Source organism: Bubalus kerabau, chromosome 2, assembly GCF_029407905.1.
Source record: "Bubalus kerabau isolate K-KA32 ecotype Philippines breed swamp buffalo chromosome 2, PCC_UOA_SB_1v2, whole genome shotgun sequence".
Taxonomy (NCBI): domain Eukaryota; kingdom Metazoa; phylum Chordata; class Mammalia; order Artiodactyla; family Bovidae; genus Bubalus; species Bubalus kerabau.
In genome coordinates this window covers 113,135,916-113,155,116 of record NC_073625.1, presented here as the reverse complement: position 1 = coordinate 113,155,116, position 19,201 = coordinate 113,135,916, and the positions used below count along the sequence as shown (strand labels likewise).

Below are 19,201 nucleotides of genomic sequence, written 5' to 3'. Positions count from 1 at the left end.
AAGAAACATTTAAAAGTAGTTGCAAACACTGTGCTTATTTACCCTTAAACAGTTCAGCCAGCATCCACTAAAAATAAGGACATTTTCCTACCTATATTATCACCCCTAAGAAAATTAACAATACTTCCTTACTTTCATCTAATAACCAGTTCATATTCTCATTTTCAAATTTCATTCAAATTTGAATTTCACACACTTACTTTTGGTTTCTTTTTAGAAATTTATAATCTAGAAAGCCCTTTACAAATGATACTGACTTTTCAAAAGGACAAGAAAATTTGTCTTACTTTTCCTTGTCTTACTTTTCATTTAATTCTAAAAGCAGATTGTCAGTTTTATGATAACAAATTCCTATTACCATGCAAACGTTTTCAGAAGTTGCAGTGGTTTGAAGCCACAAAATCTTTTTAGTCTGCTGATTCTTTCATGGTTCCTGAAGGTTTGCAGCTGTAGAGTGTTGGAGCCAGAAAGCCCACTCGCCACTGACACGGTAGTAAAGGTAAGTGGAACAGTTTCCTTCTGCTGCTGCAGTAAGTTACGCCAAGTGCAGTGGCTTCAAACATCACAAATTTGTTTTCTAATTCTGGATGTCAGGAGTCCAGAAAGGTGTCGACAGGGCTGTATCCCTTTTCTGGAGACCCTAGGGGAAAACCTGTTCCTGCTGCTTCTGGCTTACTAGCAGCCACCTACATTCATTGACTTGTGGTCTCTTCCTCTACCTTCAAAACCAGCAGCAGAACATCTTCAAATCTTTCTTTAAAAAAATTATATATAGTTTTAAAAAATTGGAGCATATAGTTGATTTACAATATTATATTAGTTTTAGGTGTACAACATAGTGATTCAATACCTTTAAAGTTTATACTCCATTTAAAGTTATTATAAAATAATGTTTTTATTCCCTGTACTGAACAATGAATCCTTATAGCTTACTTATTTTATATATAGTAGCATTTTCAAGAGCTTCCCAGGTGGTGTTGGTGGTAAAGAACCCGCCTGCCAATTCAGGAGACATAGGAGATGTGGTTCCATCCCTGGGTCAGGAAGATCCCCTGGAGAAGGAAATGGCAACCCACTCCAGTATTCTTCCCTGGATTATCTCATGGACAGAGGAGCCTGACAGGCTATGGTTCATGGGGTCACAAAGAGTTGGATACAACTGAAGCAACTTAAGCACAGCACAGCATTTTCAAATTTCTGCCTCTGACCCTAACTTTCTTGCTTCTCTCTTCCATTTATAAGCACTCTTGTGATTACATTGGGCCCACCTGAATAATCCAGAACTCTCCCTATATCAAGATCAGCTGATTAACAATTTTAATTGCACATGCAACTGAATTCTCCCTTGCCATGTAACATAAACATTCACAGGTTCCGAGGGTTAGGTCCCAGATAAAACTGGGGGCCATTATTCTGCCTGTGACAAGAAGTGGCTAGACAAAGATTCATCAGTTACTCACATGAGTCCCACTGCAACCTTAAATATCTGTTTGTTCTGCATTGGAAGTTTTGGGGCTTCCCAGGTGGTGCTAAAGAATTCACTTGCCAAGGCAGAAGACATAAGAGATGCGGGTTCAATCCCTGGGTTGGGAAGATCCCCTGGAGGAGGAAATGACAACCCACTCCAGTATTCTTGCTTGGAGAATCCCATGGACAGAAGAGCCTGGCAGGCTACAGTGCGTAGGGTCGTGAAGAGTTGGACACGACTGAAGTGACATTTAAGCACACACTCCATTGTACCTTGGCTTTACTAGTGCTTAAATCATAGCTAAAGTACTTCAGGTAAGGGTGTGTTTGTTCCTGTTTTCTCTCCCTGCCTCTCTCATTTCAATGAAGTTGTGTAACTTTACAAAAGAAAGAAGCAAACAATAAATTATTTTCCTTCCCTGTATTCCCTTCTCTCCAGTGAAACTTAATCCATGTTATTCTGTGTGGACATATGATTCTATGTCCTGCTCTCTTCCTTACTGTTATTTCTAAGTTTGATTACTGCTTTGACCTCATGCATATGCTGTCATATCTGATGTGTGTGGGTGGGCTTCTCTGCAATGGGATCATCGTGTAATTTCCTCTGCCATCCCCCAGGTGATGGGTGTCTGGACGCTTTCCTGTCTGCATCTGCAGTGCGTCTGTGCTCCCCTGGTTGCAGGCCTCCCTGCACACGACCAGGGGCATGGAGGTCATGTATCCAGAACACATAGGTACTAATTAATTTTGCTGCCTGTTGGCTTATTTCCCTGGGAGTATATTCATAAAAGAAAATTTACTGGCACAAAAGTTAAGAGAGATCTGTTAAACGAATTGCCTGAGGATAATTCAGAAAACTTGAACAGCCCACAGTTGGTTCAACTAAGGATAAGATCATAATAGATCACATCAAGATCCAGGAAGACTTGTGTTTCATCAAGCTCCAAGAAGGCCTTTTTGATATGCTCCAGAGAGTTGCTTTTTGAAGCTCATTGTAAAGGTCTTACATTAAATTTTTCTTGGTTTGTTTTTCAACTAGAATTTTAGTTGCTTGGCAGACTTTCAGGTTCTTTTTGTGTGTTTGATGTACTAGCTTCTCTTGTGATAAAAAGCAGCCCAAGGATAGAAAAGAATCCACCAGTCAAAAAATGGTGATGAATAGGGCCACTCAAGTTGTTGAAATCTTTAGTGTGATTTTTTTTTTGACTGGTGGATTCTTTTTTTATACTTTCGCTGTTTTTTAAATTTAATTTTTTATTATGGAAATTTAGAAACACACAAAAAAATAGGAGTAGAAAACTGAAGCTTCAACAGCCATTGACTTTCTGGTGTTCTTTCTTATCTTTCTCCCTACATACTTGTTTTCTCCCCCATTGTGGTTTTTAAAGCAAACTCCAGGCATCCTATGATCTCACCCATAAATGCTTCAGAGTGCATCATGTTTTGTTAAATGACCACAATGCTGACAACAAATGAGGTAAAATGTTAATATTAAATGAATCTAGGTAGAAGGGGTACAGATGTCTTTTGGACTGCTTATTTTTGCAAAATTTATATAAGCTTGAAATGATTTATAAATAAAAAGTAAAAAAAAAGTGCAAACAAAAAATATGACTGTAATATGATCACACTTGATAATCTAAGAAGCAGATTTTTTTCTTTTACTGTAAGTCATGTTCCTAGAAAAAATCCAGAAAAATATTAAGAAGGAAATAAGTCATTCGTAATTCTAACACCCAGACGTAATCACTGTTAAACAATTGTGTATTATGTATCCAGGCTATTAAACGAACCCAGACACACAAACTTTTGCATATCATTTAAAAAGTCCAACAGTGCTAATGAGTTTATAATCAAATTCCCACCCTCCCACCCCTCTGCAGTGCCACCCCGAGTGCTTGCCCCTGCTTGCTCTCTCTTTTATCTGTTAGCAGCCTCTCTTTCATGGCAAAATGCCATCTGCAGTTCTGTCTTCACAGTGTCTTTCTGATTTACCACAGCTGTTAAGATGAAAGGGAATCAAATTTTGCTTATTTTTTCTCAGCAGGGTGTGTTTTTCATTTTGTGTTTGATCTTAAAAAATGCTTTGTTTGTGGGCAGTGGATACTGCAGACTGGCTCATGCATCACCCACCTTCCTCTAGCATGCCGTCCTGTACTCCAGAGGCTGGAGAGCAAAGGCCACTTTGCCAAACTTCCTGTGGAAGAGTTCTGCATGTGACTGATGGGAATCTTGGAAAGGTGATATGAATGGGGCCAAGCACAGTGGCAGAGAACTTTGGTTCCTCCAGCTGCAATGAAGGTTCCAGTGTCTGGATCCCTGTGTCGTGAGTGCTGAGTGCACGGCAGGTAGTAAGTTTTTTTTTGCCAAACAACCCTGTGGAGGAATTAGGAATTTCTTTGGCAGTGGAGGGCAAGGAGAGAAGAGCCTGAGACCTGCCTGGTAATTCCCAGGCCCCAGGGCTTTCTCATGAGAGATCTGGCAGGCCTGGGAGGGGCCTCGTGGTTGGGACAAGGTGATGCAGCCACGAAAATCACTGTGGATTCTATGCCCTGGGGACACAGAAGCCTCAGAGGATGTCAGAATGGATTCATAACAATTACTGAGGGCTAGATAAGAATGTTCTCAGAGGGACTTCCCTGGTGGTCCAGTGGTTAAGACTTCACGTTCCAATGCAACGGGTACAGGCGCCAGGCGCAGTCCCTGGTCAGAGAGCTAAGATCCCACATGCCTCGAGGCCAAAAACTCAGAACATAACACAGAAGCACTGTTGTAACAAATTCAATAAAGACTTTAAAAATGGTCCACATCTAAAAAAGATAAAAGAAAAAAATGTTCTCAGAGATGTCAACAGGAGCTGTGGATGTTTGGGGAACCCTACCTCCTCACACTATAGAAACCTTCCTGGAAGGGGGAAGGGAGAAACCTCTGAACAGACCCCTAAAAATCTAAATTGATTCAGAAAATTCTGAAATTCGAGAGAAAACCCCAGTTTGACTAAAATGAAGTTTCTGTCATTAGGCTGAACGGGAATTTGAGAAGGAACCTGGGATGTGACAGAAACATAATGCAGATTCATAACTGAGACCCTGACTGTGTGTGAGAGTCGTGCCTGCTACGAAGGACAGAGGACAGTGACAGTCAGCCTCCGTTTCTGACAAGAACCTGGGGGGCAAGCACTCGGTGACGTGAAGCTCACCGTGAATGGTGTGTTTTCCCTGGGAAACCTCTTCCTCCAGCTCAGCCGTGAGGGTGAGCCACTTGTCAAAGCAAACTTGGGAAGGATGAGTGTGTGGCATTTTGCATTGCAAAGTAGCTGTTTCCACTTGGCTGCTTTGACCAGCAAAATAAAAATAAGATAAAAGCTTGTATTTAAAACAACCAAATATAAAAATTAAAACCAAGGCCATCAAATGTTCAGTCTTTTTTAAAAAAAAGTCCAAGTAAAATGTTAAATGTAAGTCTTCATTCTGCTCTGGGCCTTGCTCAGAGGTGTGACCAGGGTGGGAGTGGCAGGCTGGGTCTGGTTTGGGGAAGCAGATGCCGCAGGTCCTCCTGTGTGAGACCTTCTCTGTGTCTCCTACATGACGCCCTCTAGTGTCTTTTCATCCAGATTGACAATTGTAATTTCCACAAGTCATTTTTTTTTTTAACTTTCAATTTTAATTTTTTTAATCTTTTGGCCTCGTTGTGTGGCATGTGGGATCTTAGTACCCTGACCAGGGATCGAACCTGTGTCTGTTGCCCTGGCAGCATGGAATGTTTACCATCGGCCTACCAGGGAAGTCCCTTCCACAATTCATTTTCATTTTAAAAATCAAGGAAAGCTGGCCCTTTTGGAAGAAAATGGTCAGAAAGTCATCAAGAACTGTAGACTTTGTGGTGTCACACAGGTTTGACTGGCTTAAAAGCAGCATTTAGAGAGATCTGAGAGTCGGCTGCCAGACTGGGATGGTCTTCCCTTGGTGTTGGACATCTTGGTTCTGACACCACAGAGGTAGGGGGAGCATGGGTCCCTTAGGGGACTGATGTTCGGCTTCACCATGAGCTATGGTGTTCAGGACCCCTTGGACTGGGCCGCAGAGTTCTTGGGCTTATTATGGAGAAAGTTAGTGTGATCAGTGGGTTTGTTGTTCAAGTGTGAATGGTTAAATAAATGTGTTGTTTTCTATTTTAAACAAGTGAAAGAAATTACAATATCAGTAATAATATTAACTAATATTTATTGCATGCTTACTATGGGCTAGGCACCATGCTAAAATACTTTACATACATTTATCTCATTTAACCCACATAAGAGCTCTGCGGGAAAAGGATGATTATTACCTCCATTTTAGACACAAAGAAGCTGGGGCTGAGTGAGGTCAAGGTTCCCTGCCTGTGGTCACCCAACCTGTGAGTGACAAACCCAGCACTTGACCCCAGGCCTCTCTAGCTCCGGAACCTGACTGTTCAGCAGTATGCCATTCAACATTCAATCTTGTAACTACCCATGGGCAGATCCCACTGCTGGAGGGAACCTAAGTATGGCACTGGGGGGTGCCAAGAGTAATATCCCACGAGAGCTCTCTTGGAACCATGTGTTCTTACCCCAGAAACTGGTAGGAGGTCAGAGACTGGGAGCTTATTCTTCACAGGGGAAGGCATGACTTCAGGAAGCATTTGGGGTGGAGAAAGAGGGAGCTTTTGGATCCCTGGGCCCTGAAAGGGCTCATTTAGGGCTTAGCTCATTGGGGTGTGGGTGGTGGGGCAGGCAAAGAAAATGGGACTCAATAATACTGCCTTATATCAACCAGACTGGGACATTTTTTTCCAGTTTATATTGTCCATAGACTATTAAAACAAACGCATTTTCTTAAGGATAAAGCTACATATGACAATGTTAATTACAGATACAGCTCATTGGATTCATGCAGTCCCTTCCCAGCAGGCTGAGGTGATTCCTGAGATCTTGGAATCTAAACGTGGCATCACCATCCCACTCTGGACAAGATCAGACGTACTGCTGGAGGATGGATGCTAACCTTCTCCACGTCACGTGACAGCAGCAGCAAGTAGGAAACCACATATTTAACAGTTTCATAAATAGGAGGGGACACATTCATCTTACAGCTCTGGACATTTCAAGTTCTTCCCACTGTCAAGGTGTTGGGCAGCACTGGCAATATTCTGTCTTTCACACTCAACTCTAGTGGTGCCCAGAGGAGGTCCTGTCACTCTGCACAGGTTTCTGGACCAGGCTGTCTGCAAAGTTCAGGGCAGACGTTTCAACATTAAAAACAAAAATCAAACAAAAACAACAGCAACAAAAACAACAAATAAGACCCTAGGGGGAATAGGTGGGTATCTTAAAGCCATGGTTTTATCTCTGGACTGTTGGATGGGATAGAACAGGAGAATGGAAGCAGGGATAGGAAAGGCGAACCTGACTATAGGGATCTCAGCACTCTGATAAACCTAACCATAGAAGCACACTGCTCCCCTCTTTTTAATTTTAAGGGGGACATTATTTCATTCATTGTCGTTTATAGCAGTGCAACTAAGTTCCAAGCATTTGGTGGGTCTTATCCCTCCTTCCTGGAGGAAGGGGGGTGGGGGTGGGGCAGTTCCTCATCCCTGTGGAGAAGGTCATCCCGGGAAAACTTCCTGGATTCCCCCTGAACTGGCTTTCTCCTTCCCCTTTAAGAACGCAGCATGTTTTCCGTAACAGTGCTGCCTCCGCCACTGATGACAAAGCTCCGGGAATTAGACACTACAAGTGCCGGGGACATCTCTTCGGGGTCCTCCATCTCTAGCTGGTGGTCCTCACCCACAGGGCCCTGCAGGCCTGTCTCCTGGGCGGTCAATTCCGAGTCCGTCTCCCCGCACTGCAGCGGGAGCAACGCCTGGTGTTTGGTCAGGGCGTCATTGTTTTTCTGGGCCTCCAGGGAGGTCTGGTGCGTGGAATTCCTGTGAGCCACGGCGCTCTTCTGAGGCTCGTCAAAGCTCAGCGAGAAGGTGACGGTGCCGCTGCCAAAGATGACCTTCTGCTTGCATCTGGGCGGCTGCTGCGACTGTGGCTGCGGCTGTGGGGTCGAGGGTGGCCGCGGCTGTGGCTGCTGCGCGTTCTGCCGTTTCAGGGCCAGCGGCTGCGGCTGCTTCTGCCTCTCCGGCTGCTGCTGCGGGAACGGGTCCTCGCTGTTGCTCTTGCTGCTGATGGAGGAGGAGGGGGTGGATCCCGTGGAGCCCCCTAGGCTGCTGGACCGCTGGCGGGAGACGTTGCTGCGGCGCAGCGTGGCTCGGGCGGCCACCTTGAAGGCGTGTGCCGCGGTGCTGCAGCGCACCTCCTCGATGGTGTTCCGGGAAGGCTTGAAGAGGATGATGTAGACCTTGTTGAAGAAGATGCAGGCCAGCAAGCCAAAGCTGGCCGCCAGGATGGCGATCACCTCCACGGCAGAGACGAACTTGCCGTAAGTGCTGGCGTAGGCAGGGATGAAAGAGATCCAGACGATGAAGAAGATGAGCATGCTGAAGGTGATGAACTTGGCTTCGTTGAAGTTCTCTGGCAGCTTCCGGGACTTGAAGGCGAAGAAGAAGCAGATGGCGGCCAGTAAGCAGGTGTAGCCGATCAGGAAGCCCAGCGCCATGAGCGAGCCCTCGTGGCAGGTGATGAAGATGATCTCGTCCTCCAGCTCGTGGTTGCGGTAGCTCGAGGGGGGCGCCGTATTGAGCCAAATGGCACAGATGACAATCTGCATGAAGGTGCAGAGGAAGACCAGCAGGAACTGCAGGTTGAGCCCCCACCACTTCCGGTGGAAGCTGGTGGGAATCTTGGCCTCAAACACCAGGAGGACCCGATTGGTTTTCACCAGGATGCACGAGATGCAGAGCACGAAGCTGATGCCAAAGGCCGGCTGGCGCAGGCGGCAGGTCCAGTCCTGGGGCTCCCCGATGAAGAACAGGGAGCTGGAGAAGCAGCAGAGCAGGGAGAAGAGGAGGAGGTAGGAGAGCTCCCGGTTGGTGGCCTTGACGATGGGCGTGTTGCGGAACTTGATGAAGACGCCCAGCACAAAGGCTGTGAGGAAAATGCCCAGCACAGCAAAGAGTGTGAGTGCGATCCCGAAGGGCTCGGTCCAGGACAGAAACTCGATCTCCTTGGCGATGCAGGAAGTGTGGTTCTCGTTGGACCAGAAGTCATCAGGGCACTTATCACAGGCACTTGCATCTGTAAAATGTCGCAATGGAGGGGTTAGTACTGCGTGGCAGAGACTGAAATTTGTGAGTGTGAATGTGGTGATGAGGGAACTTTAAATTTGCTTTATTGATGAAATAATTGTGATTTTTACATTATCAGATAATGTACTGAACCCTGACTTATGCTTAATAATATACTTAATTTCATGTTTCTTTGATGGTTCTATTAGTTTTTTCTTTTGTGCTGTACTCAGTCACGTGTGCCGTGGTCAGTCATATGTGCTGTGTGTTCAGTCATATGTGTGTTCAGTCATATGTACTGTGCTCAGGTCCCTTCAGTTGTGTCCAACTCTTTTCCACCCTATGGACTGTAGCCCACCAGGCTCATCTATCCATGGGATTCTCCAGGCAAGAAAACTGGAGTAGGTTGCCATGCCCTCCTCCAGTTTGTATATATGGGGGATACTTTTTGAAAAATTTTTTAATTTTATGTTGTAATATAGTCGATTAACAAGGTTGTGATAGTTTCAGGTGTATAGCGAAGTGATTCAGTTTATATACATATGTGTATCTATTCTTTTTTCAAATTCTTTTCCCATTTATGTTGTGACATAATATTAAACTGACTTCCCTGTGTTATACAGTAGATTGTTGTTGGTCATCCATTTTATATATAGCCGTGTGTACATGTCAATCCCAAACTCTAGGAGGGCTACTTGCTTCCTTTAACACTACTTGCTGATGTACAAACCATCATTCAGCAAGCACAGAATGATCAGTCTTGCCAGACAGGTGGCTGCCCTGCACACTGGGGGTCTGGCACTGTCCACCAATTTTCACAGTGATTCACACTCAGTCTGACTTATTTTGGACATAAGGATGGGCTTTGTAGACACGCCAGAGCAGCCTCTTAGATCACGGCAAAGTACTCCACGATTCTGACCTGTGCCTTCCTCACTCCACATCAGTGGCTTTCTAGTGAGGGTGGCTGTAGACTCATTTGACCAACAAATGTTTATTAAGCCTGTGCTGTTTCTCAGTCAATGTGCAGTTTTGGGGGGTGAAAGGAGCACGGGCTTTGCAGTCAGAGGTCTGGATGGGAATCCTGGCCCTGCCCTTTATTAGCTGTGTGACTTTGGTCAGGCTCCTTAACCATTCTGAGCCTCAGTTTCCTCATCGGTGAAATGGAAGCAATAATAAATCCATCATGGTAGTGAGGATGAAATGAGTTAATAATAATGAGAAAAAATTATATTTAGTATTTATAGAGTGCTTCCAATATGCCAAACAAATATTTCTCTATAACTTATCATGTGTTTTACCAGTTTTATCTAATTTAATCCCCCAAACTCTGTAAGATAGGTTTATTATTATTCTTACTTTATAGATGAAGAAACTGAGGCATAGGAGAAACATAAATAAGATAGTAAGTCCAGTGCCAGGTACTCTGTAGACAATCTGTCTTGACCTATTAACTCTGGAGCCTGGAACACACATCTCTGGTTCCTAAGAGATCATTCTGTTGTTTAGCTCTATTAGCCCAGCTTTGAATTTGATGTTATATTGTGTTGCCTACAGCATCTTCTTGCTGCTGTCATCCAGTCTCTTACTCATTTTAGATGGTGATTCCCTGATATGCTCTCTAGCACTGCTGCTGCCTTAATCAGGGTACAGACACAACTTGGTCTATTCAGGATCACTGAGCTCTAAGGAAAAAAAAAAACAATATTGGAGTGCAGTATCGAAGTAAGAGAAAGATGTGCAGCAGATGTGTTTGTAAACTTTTATGGTATTACAGAGATAGCTAATATTCCGATTCTATCCCCCTCAGTGTGCAGCCCAGTGTGATGCTCAGACGCACCTCGTTAAATGAGAAACAGTGCTAAGCACCATCTCAGCCCAGCCCTTCCGGGGACTTTGCTGAGCCCAGGGCCCCACAGTGAAGGGAGCCCTGCATGCCCACCAGGGTTGCTCCTTTACCTGTCTCGTCGCTGTACTCCCCATCAGGACATTCCACACACTCAAAGCAGCAGGTGGGCTCTCCCTCAATGATTCCTTTCCTGGTCCCTGCCAGGCAGTCTCGGCTGCAGTTGGAGAAAGGCACCTGAGGGCGGAGATCACAACAGAGAGGGGCTGCAGCTGTGAGATCAGTCTTCCAGCTCCTCTGACACGTGTCAGAGGGAGGAGCTGGGCACTAGCACCAGTGTGGCAGGCTCAGGCCCAATCCAGGCGGAGGAAGGGCCAGCGGCCTGTGTTCCTATTATCTCTGAAGGGGACAAATGCCTATGGGAAAGTGCATGCACACACACACACACGCAAACACATCTCAGTGGAATTCGAGGAAGATTAATTGTTGTGAGTCTACACAGTAACAAAATCCTCCTTAAATAGCCTTCCCTTCCATCCTTTACAAGTCCCAGAATAATATACTCCTCTTTCCACTTACTTCCTCCCCACCACATAGTCATACCTGAGATGACCATCATCCTTGTTCACCACAAGCAAGTAATACTAAACTTTCAAGGAACAGAGCAATCTTATACAAATTCTAGCAAAGATCAGGAAAATATATATATTCTTAAAGGAGCACCTTCCAACTAATTCTTGTAAGCCCAGTATAATAACCTTGATTCTAAAACAAGACAAGGACAGTATGAAGGCCCATCTCACTTATTAGGTTGTCTTCAGAAGTAGAGCTGAGTTGAGGATTTGTGTCCAAGTGATTTATAAGGAAAGTTCTCCCAAGGGAATCAGGAAGAGCATGGAGGAAGTAGGACATAGGAGGGAGGAGAATAAGCAAGGCTATGATCCTGAGCAAAGTCCCTCCGACTTCTGCCTGATCCCCGGGGGAGCTCTGGATTGTAGGTTAGGCCCCAACGCTGTCCTGACCTGAAGAAAAGGGCTAGACCTTTCACACTTCCACAGCACTCAGAGCAGAAGGGAAATGTAAATTCCTAGGCTCTTCTGAGGTTCTCCTTTGCCTCTCTGAGCCCGTAGGCAAAATGGGTTCCATTAGCCTGCAGGCAGTCTCTGAAAAAGAATATGAAGTTCTGATTATTGGAAGTAAAAATGTATAGAAGTTATTGGAAATAAAAATGTATAGAAATCCTGGAGATACATGCAAAGGGTAAGGACTCTGAAAGGATCTGGAAAGAGTACAACTACTTTCTACTACTTGAAAACAGATGAAAGTACTAAAATAACAAACTCAAAGAGCATGAAAAACAAACAAACAAAAAAAGAGCATGAAAAACAAAATACACCATGATCATGCTGAGTTTCTGCCAGGAATGTAAGCAAGTTTAATATTAGAAATTCTGTATCACTCACTGTAATAATAAATTAACACAGGTAAACATGATCATCAATGGATGAAAAAATATTTGATGAAGTTTAACACAAACTGGAGAAGGCAATGGCAACCCACTCCAGTGTTCTTGCCTGGAGAATCCCAGGGACGGGGGAGCCTGGTGGGCTGCTGTCTATGGGGTCGCACAGAGTCGGACACGACTGAAGCGACTTAGCAGCAGCAGCAGAAGCAGCAGCAACGCAAACTAGTGATAAAAAACTTAATGATGTTTGACAGAAAACAAAATTCTGTAAAGCAATGATCCTTCAATTACAAAATAAATAAATTTTTTAAAAATTAGAAAAAAACCTAGAGTAGGAAGAGATATCTTTACCTTGAAAAAACATCCCCCAATTGTTAGCATACACATCAATCCATATGACACAATATTATTTAATTTAAAATAAATAAGGGTGCTTATTTAAAATAAGGGTGTGTATGCCCAGCAGTGGGATTGCTGGGTCATAAGGCAGTTCTATTTCCAGTTTTTTAAGGAATCTCCACACTGTACACCCATGGCAGATTCATGTTGATTTATGGCAAAACCAATACAATATTGTAAAGTAATTAGCCTCCAATTAAAATAAATAAACTTAAAAGTAAAATAAGGGTGCTCAGTATCACCACTATTATTATATATTACACCAGAGTTCCTAGTTAGTGAAACAAGAAAAATATGGGCAAACATATTGGAAAGGGCTAAAAAAAACTGTTATTTTTAATAATAATGCAGATAACATGCTTGTCCACATTAGAAATAATTGGAGAGCAGCCCCAGGCTAAAATGCCACAGACTGCCACTGTTAGCTGAGTTTCATTAGTTTTTCTTAAAAAAAAAACAAAAAAACAAAAAAACTTCACCTTTTGATGTATGCTATTGGTTGATTTCTAGCTTCTTAAATGATTGTTTTTGACGATTTTGCCCAATCTACAACTACTATTGTTTCACCATTCAGAAATCCTGCTTCCATCTCAATCTTTGATCATGCCAGGTAGCTGAGTACTTATTAGGTATTTACTACCTAACAGTCTATGTGTATCAGAGACAGTAAATATATCATAAGAACGCAAAAAGCATACCTTTTTTGAATTAGGGAGCAAGTCCTCATTTTTGTAGCCCCAGTTACAAAGCCTTGAATAACCCTTGATACATGGTAGGGTTCATACTATTTTCAAAACATCTCTTTAAGAAGACTATCCCCCTTCCTACTACTTGCTTGAACAGGAGGCATCTTACAAAGTTAAACACATGGAAAGCAGTAAAATAATTATTGTTTCCAGCAAAAAAGAAATAACTGGCTTGACAAGGAATTTTAAAACACTTGAACAGATGAGCAGCAGTATTTTCTAATGAAAGAGGAATAGAAGTGGCAATACCAGATCTGATGATCACTGAGACTCTCAGAGCCCTGGTTTGAAGGAAGGAAAGGATAAGCTACATCTATGAACACTGTGAACTGTGAACTTCCTGATGTTCAAGCTGGTTTTAGAAAAGGCAGAGGAACCAGAGATCAAATTGCCAACATCCGCTGGATCATGGAAAAAGCAAGAGAGTTCCAGAAAAACATCTATTTCTGCTTTATTGACTATGCCAAAGCCTTTGACTGTGTGGATCACAATCAACAGTGGAAAATTCTGAAAGAGATGGGAATACTAGACCACCTGATCTGCCTCTTGAGAAATTTGTATGCAGGTCAGGAAGCAACACTTAGAACTGGACATGGAACAACAGACTGGTTCCAAATAGGAAAAGGAGTACGTCAAGGCTGTATACTGTCACCCTGCTTATTTAACTTCTATGCAGAGTACATCATGAGAAACGCTGGACTGGAAGAAGCACAAGCTGGAATCAAGATTGCCAGGAGAAATATCAATAACCTCAGATATGCAGATGACACCACCCTTATGGCAGAAAGTGAAGAGGAACTCAAAAGCCTCTTGATGAAGGTGAAAGTGGAGAGTGAAAAAGTTGGCTTAAAGCTCAACATTCAGCAAACGAAGATCGTGGCATCTGGTCCCATCACTTCATGGTAAATAGATGGGGAAACAGTGGAAACAGTGTCAGACTTTATTTTTTGGGGCTCCAAAATCACTGCAGATGGTGACTGCAGCCATGAAATTAAAAAGACGCTTACTCCTTGGAAGGAAAGTTATGACCAACCTAGATAGCATATTCAAAAGCAGAGACATTACTTTACCAACAAAGGTTCGTCTAGTCAAGGCTATGGTTTTTCCTGTGGTCATGTATGGATGTGAGAGTTGGACTGTGAAGAAGGCTGAGCGCCAAAGAATTGATACTTTTGAACTGGGGTGTTGGAGAAGACTCTTGAGAGTTCCTTGGACTGCAAGGAGATCCAACCAGTCCATTCTAAAGGAGATCAGCCCTGGGATTTCTTTGGAAGGAATGATACTAAAGCTAAAACTCCAGTACTTTGGCCACCTTATGCGAAGAGTTGACTCATTGGAAAAGACTCTGATGCTGGGAGGGATTGGGGGCAAGAGGAGAAGGGGACGACAGAGAATGAGATGGCTGGATGGCATTACTGACTTGATGGACATAAGTCTGAGTGAACTCCGGGAGTTGGTGATGGACAGGGAAGCCTGGGGTGCTGCAATTCATGGGGTCACAAAGAGTTGGACACGACTGAGTGACTGATCTGATCTGATGAACACTGTAATGTTTGCTATTATTATGTGCTTGTAAATTCACTGCAAATTCTACTGGATCACGATATGTATTTCATACACTGCTGGTCCAACTTTGTTGACATTTTATTTAGGATGTGACCACATCTATGTTTATAGATTGGCCTATAATTGCTTTTTCTTGTACTGTTATTGCCTGTTTTTGATATTAAGATTATATTAGCCTTTTAAAATGAGTTTAGTAGCTTTCCTTCTTGGCTTCTGTTAGGCTGTGAGTGGCAAAAACCTCAAAATAACAATGGTTCAATCTAAACCAATTAGAGACAACTGTGTGCATCAATGGAGGTAAAATATAACCTGGATGAGTCAACAACAGCAGGGAACAGATAATAAATAACACAGCTGATCAATTTAGACTGTAGTCAATTGATACTTGTGATAATTTAGACAACAGTATATTTAGTGGACAGAGGAACATACCCTCTGGAATCCCCAAAGCTCTATTTGAAAAAGGGTCATGACATGTTTATAATTGAGAATTCATTCTCTGAGATAGAAACTATAAAGGCTTGCATACTGTGGATGAGATTTGCTATCTATAGGAGAACTTCTTAAAGGTAACTTATCCTTTAAATTGAGAAACAGTGAAATTGTAGTATCTCATCAGAAACCCATCAACCTATGAAGCATTTGGTAAAAAGATGAAGTTGAATTTTTGGTCATGTCATAAAAAGTGGTTCAAGATACCCAAAGGTGATAATAGAAAGTGTTAGTCCCTCAGTTGTGTCTGAATCTTTGTGACCCCATAGACTGTAGCTCACCAGCCTCCTCTGTCCATGGGATTTTCCAGGCAAGAATACTGGAGTAGGCTGCCATTTCCTACTCCAATAATAGAAAAGCAAATGCAAAGAGAAATGTAGCAGTTCTCATCCAGGCTTTTTGGAAGAGTTAGAGAGGATGCCTGGTCCAGGGTTTGTTCCTACAGAGGATCTGGGTCCTTAGAACACACTATATTCTAGGACACAGCTATCGTAGAATGGTTATTATTTCAGCCTATCATGTATCTTTTCCTTAAGTGCATATTCACTGGGAGTGATGTGCCTCTGGTTATTAATCAGGCTTCTAGATGAACTTATACCTCATGGAAGGAGGCCGTGATCACAGGCACAAGCATCCTCCTATTTGCTACAGGTCTCCCATAGGAAGAGAATAAATTGTCCTTTTGATTTATAGGCCAGTCCTAAGCTATTTTGGATAACAGGGAGCTACCTCTGTATGAATTGCCCATGCCCTGTCTTGAGTGATGCTTGCGTTTGCTTAAATATTTTGCTCTGGTTGGGGAAAGTTTTAGCCAAAGAAACTATTATTAGCCATGGAGTCAGATTTGTAAAGAATAAAATTGTTTCAATACAAATAAACATGGGGCTCTGGTTCTGAAAATTCTCTCTAGGACTCTAAACACTCATGGATTTCACAGGGAATCCTGACAAGGCAGTTAGTGAATTGATGGAAGTGGACTCGTGATTCTGCAACTCCAGTGGCAAAGCCCAAGGCCCTCCCAAAGCCCAGCACAGTTTCTTCCCGTGGTGGAAGCATCTAGCATCCTGATGGATAGCACATACCTCCCTTGAGAATCCACTCCACAGAATTTTTTCATCATTGATGAAGAGTCTCTCTCCTTTCTTGGCATAGACATTGTAATATCCAACTTCCTTAAACACTATGGAGCCGTCCTCTGGGGAGAGGTGCCAGTTGATGATGGAATAGTTCCCTGCCAGGTCTCCACATTCATCGAAAGTTACTTGCTCCCCCATATTGCTGGTAAAATTTAGGTGCCGCAGGTGTTTCAGGACCTAAAGAACAGAGATGAATATTCTTAACACAAGCCACAGGGCTGCCACATATGGTAATGGAGGTTGCACAAGGACAGTAAGCTATCTTGTTCAAACAAAGTGGAAGGGACATGACTTGAGGAAGAGGCACCTTTTTGTAGTTTATACTAAGGTACTTAGATGTGTTGGTGGCAGCCTTGGTAAGCCATGAGCTTTATTTGGTATGCGAATTGTGTCAGATGGTCCAAAAAGTCGTTTGGGTTTTTCATAAGATGTGACAGAAAAACCCCAATGAATTTTTTGGTCAACCCAACAACTGGGGTAGGAAACATTTTCTTGAAGTCAGAAAAGGAAAAGGAATACATCTTGCCATGGAACTGGCCAAATCAAGGCTTTTACAGGTGCACCATCATCTGGTGGTGCCCAGGAGGGAAAGGCTTGTAAGCCAGAGCCATCCCGTGTCTTCTGAGATGGGCTTTGGAAAGAGTAAGTACTCTTACACTCTGCACCATCCTTCTCTAAGCTACTGCTTCTGTGGAAGTGTCCTGCTGCCAAAGTTCACAGAGAGAAGGGTGGAAGGCAGAAGGAAAGACGGCTATGAGCGGAGCCTTGGCCATCACTGCCATAATCATGGCCAGTCCTTTACTTTTCACGGGGTGTTATGAGTCACAAAGCCCTTGTACACAAAATTAATGATAATAATCACCAAACCTTACTGGTCATTTTATTACCTTTGAGGCACAATGCTGAATGCTTTATATTTGTTATCTAATCTTCACAACAAATAGTACTATTAACCCTCATTTTGGGACTTCCCCAGTGGCTCAGCGGTAAAGAATCTGCCTGCAAAGCAGGAGACATTGGTTCGATCCCTGGGTGGGGAATATCCCCTGGAGGAGGAAATGGCAACCCATGCCAGTATTCTTGCCTGGGAAATCCCAGGGACAGAGGAGCCTGGGGGGTCGCGGGGGAGGGCTACAGTCCATAGCGTTGCAATGAGTCAGACATGACTGAGCGTGCATGCACTCCCATTTTACTGATGGAGAAACCGAGGAAACAGGAAGTAGCTAGGCCCGAGTACACAGCTAAGAAGTGCTGCCAAGCCTGCACTTGTTTTGGCTCTGCTCCACTGCAGCATCGTTAGGCTCCTGCCTCTGCTTCTTGTGCACCCCTGACTTGGGTCAAGAGGAAGCAGTGGGCACTCAGCAGCTTATCTTTCATGTGGGAACTGCCCAGGGCCAGGAGGTCACTGAGGCACAGAGAGAGAGTGATACACACGCACAGTCCAGACGGTGAGAGTAGGGGTGCTCACTTACCCTGTGCCTCGTGACTACAGGGCTTTCTCACTCTGGCTCTGAGTGCGTTTCCTCACCAGCAGGATGAGAGGGCTGGGCTCTAGAGACTGCAGGAATCTCCAAGTTCTAGTTTGAACTTCTCTCTGTTCTATGCTGTGGTGGCCCTAGGAATACATTTAGAAGTACCTCTCCGATTTAGCATAACTTTTAAGGTACCTGAAAAACCAGCATCTAATCTGACACCAAGAAAATCTGGGCCCTATTATCCACGTGTGTGATGAAGGAAGGGCAGCTTTCATCTTCTACTCCACTCTAGAGATGATACAGCTTTTTAAAAAAAACAATTTATATCTGTATTTGACTGTATTTTAAAGCCAACATCTATTGTAAGGAAAATTAAATAAAGAAAAGGAGCCACCTGAACTTGCTCATAAACAGCCCTGGGGTGAGTGTGGGGACAGAGAACATGGCTGGCCACACGTGCATAGAGACACAGCACCTGGGCGCCTCAGTCACCTGCTGTGCGTGTGGTGACCCCTTTAGTGCTCTCATTGCTGCCCTGGTGGAAGTTGGCTGCTCTGATTTTTGTCCTAGGCTTGTGGGGGATGGGGATCCCTCACTCCTTACTGCCTGGTTCATTGGCTTTGCAACCAGAGCCGCTGAGTTATCCTCAAAAAATAAATAAATAAGTAAAAGATGGAGAATGAATCCTACTAAGGATGTTCTCCCAAACCTTCCTCAATGATCACCAATCTTACATTTTCCCTTCATTTTTACTGAGCCCTTAAAGTAGTCCTCAGAGAGGTGGTGCCACAGACATGCTCCTTTCATATATTAGGTATCTCCAACTCTCCTCCCTTGGCCCCCTTGCTCTCAGGATGACTTGTACACAGTGAGGGTACATCCTTTTGTTTCTACCCAGATGTCCTGACACATCTCCTTCTCTCCGAGGAACATGCATTCCTTCTGCTCTATAAGACTGACCCCTCATGCAGCACTCAGAACCTCATGCTTCCCACCTACTCTGGAACTTTTCTGACATGACCAGCCCACCTTTCTCCATTCTATAACCATGCCTCTCCTACTTCCTAGTGGGGATCGTCCATGGTTTAGACGAAGCGTGCTTCAAACTTCTCTAGGCACCTTCCAAAGCCTTCCATACTCTGGTCCCATGTATCTACCACTACCTGTCAGTGCAAATGTTTTATCTTTGTCATATCCTTTCCACATGTCATGCTAACTCTGTCTTTGCCCTGATCTGCATAAAAGGTAAGAAGAGTGACAAGAGAGGGGACTACTTCTTATTTACACTTCCTTTCTGCCAGGCATTGTACTAATGTTTTGCACACATCATCTCATCTGACCCTCATAACACATCTATGGATAGGGACTATTAATATCTTCATTTTATAGATGAGGAAACTGAGGCATGGAGAGGT

The 19,201-nt window shown here is 43.7% G+C and overlaps 1 protein-coding gene and 1 long non-coding RNA gene across 2 annotated transcripts in view; one reads left to right on the top strand and one right to left on the bottom strand.

Moving 5' to 3' along the window:
- Positions 1–1,563: 1,563 nt before the first annotated feature.
- On the top strand, positions 1,564–5,150 carry LOC129643605 (uncharacterized). Its single transcript, XR_008710403.1, has 3 exons — positions 1,564–1,782; positions 3,611–3,818; positions 4,489–5,150. It is a non-coding gene; the product is annotated as an uncharacterized LOC129643605 (long non-coding RNA).
- An 807-nt stretch (positions 5,151–5,957) lies between these two features.
- The window catches only part of CASR (calcium sensing receptor), a 37,700-nt gene continuing 24,456 nt past the window's right edge, over positions 5,958–19,201 (bottom strand). Inside the window, exons 5-7 of the mRNA XM_055568377.1 lie at positions 16,258–16,488; positions 10,621–10,744; positions 5,958–8,671 (exon numbers count right to left, since the gene is read on the bottom strand). Of these exons, the coding sequence (XP_055424352.1) occupies positions 7,149–8,671; positions 10,621–10,744; positions 16,258–16,488 (1,878 nt within the window). The 3' untranslated portion in view covers positions 5,958–7,148. The remainder of the gene's footprint in view (positions 8,672–10,620; positions 10,745–16,257; positions 16,489–19,201) is intronic.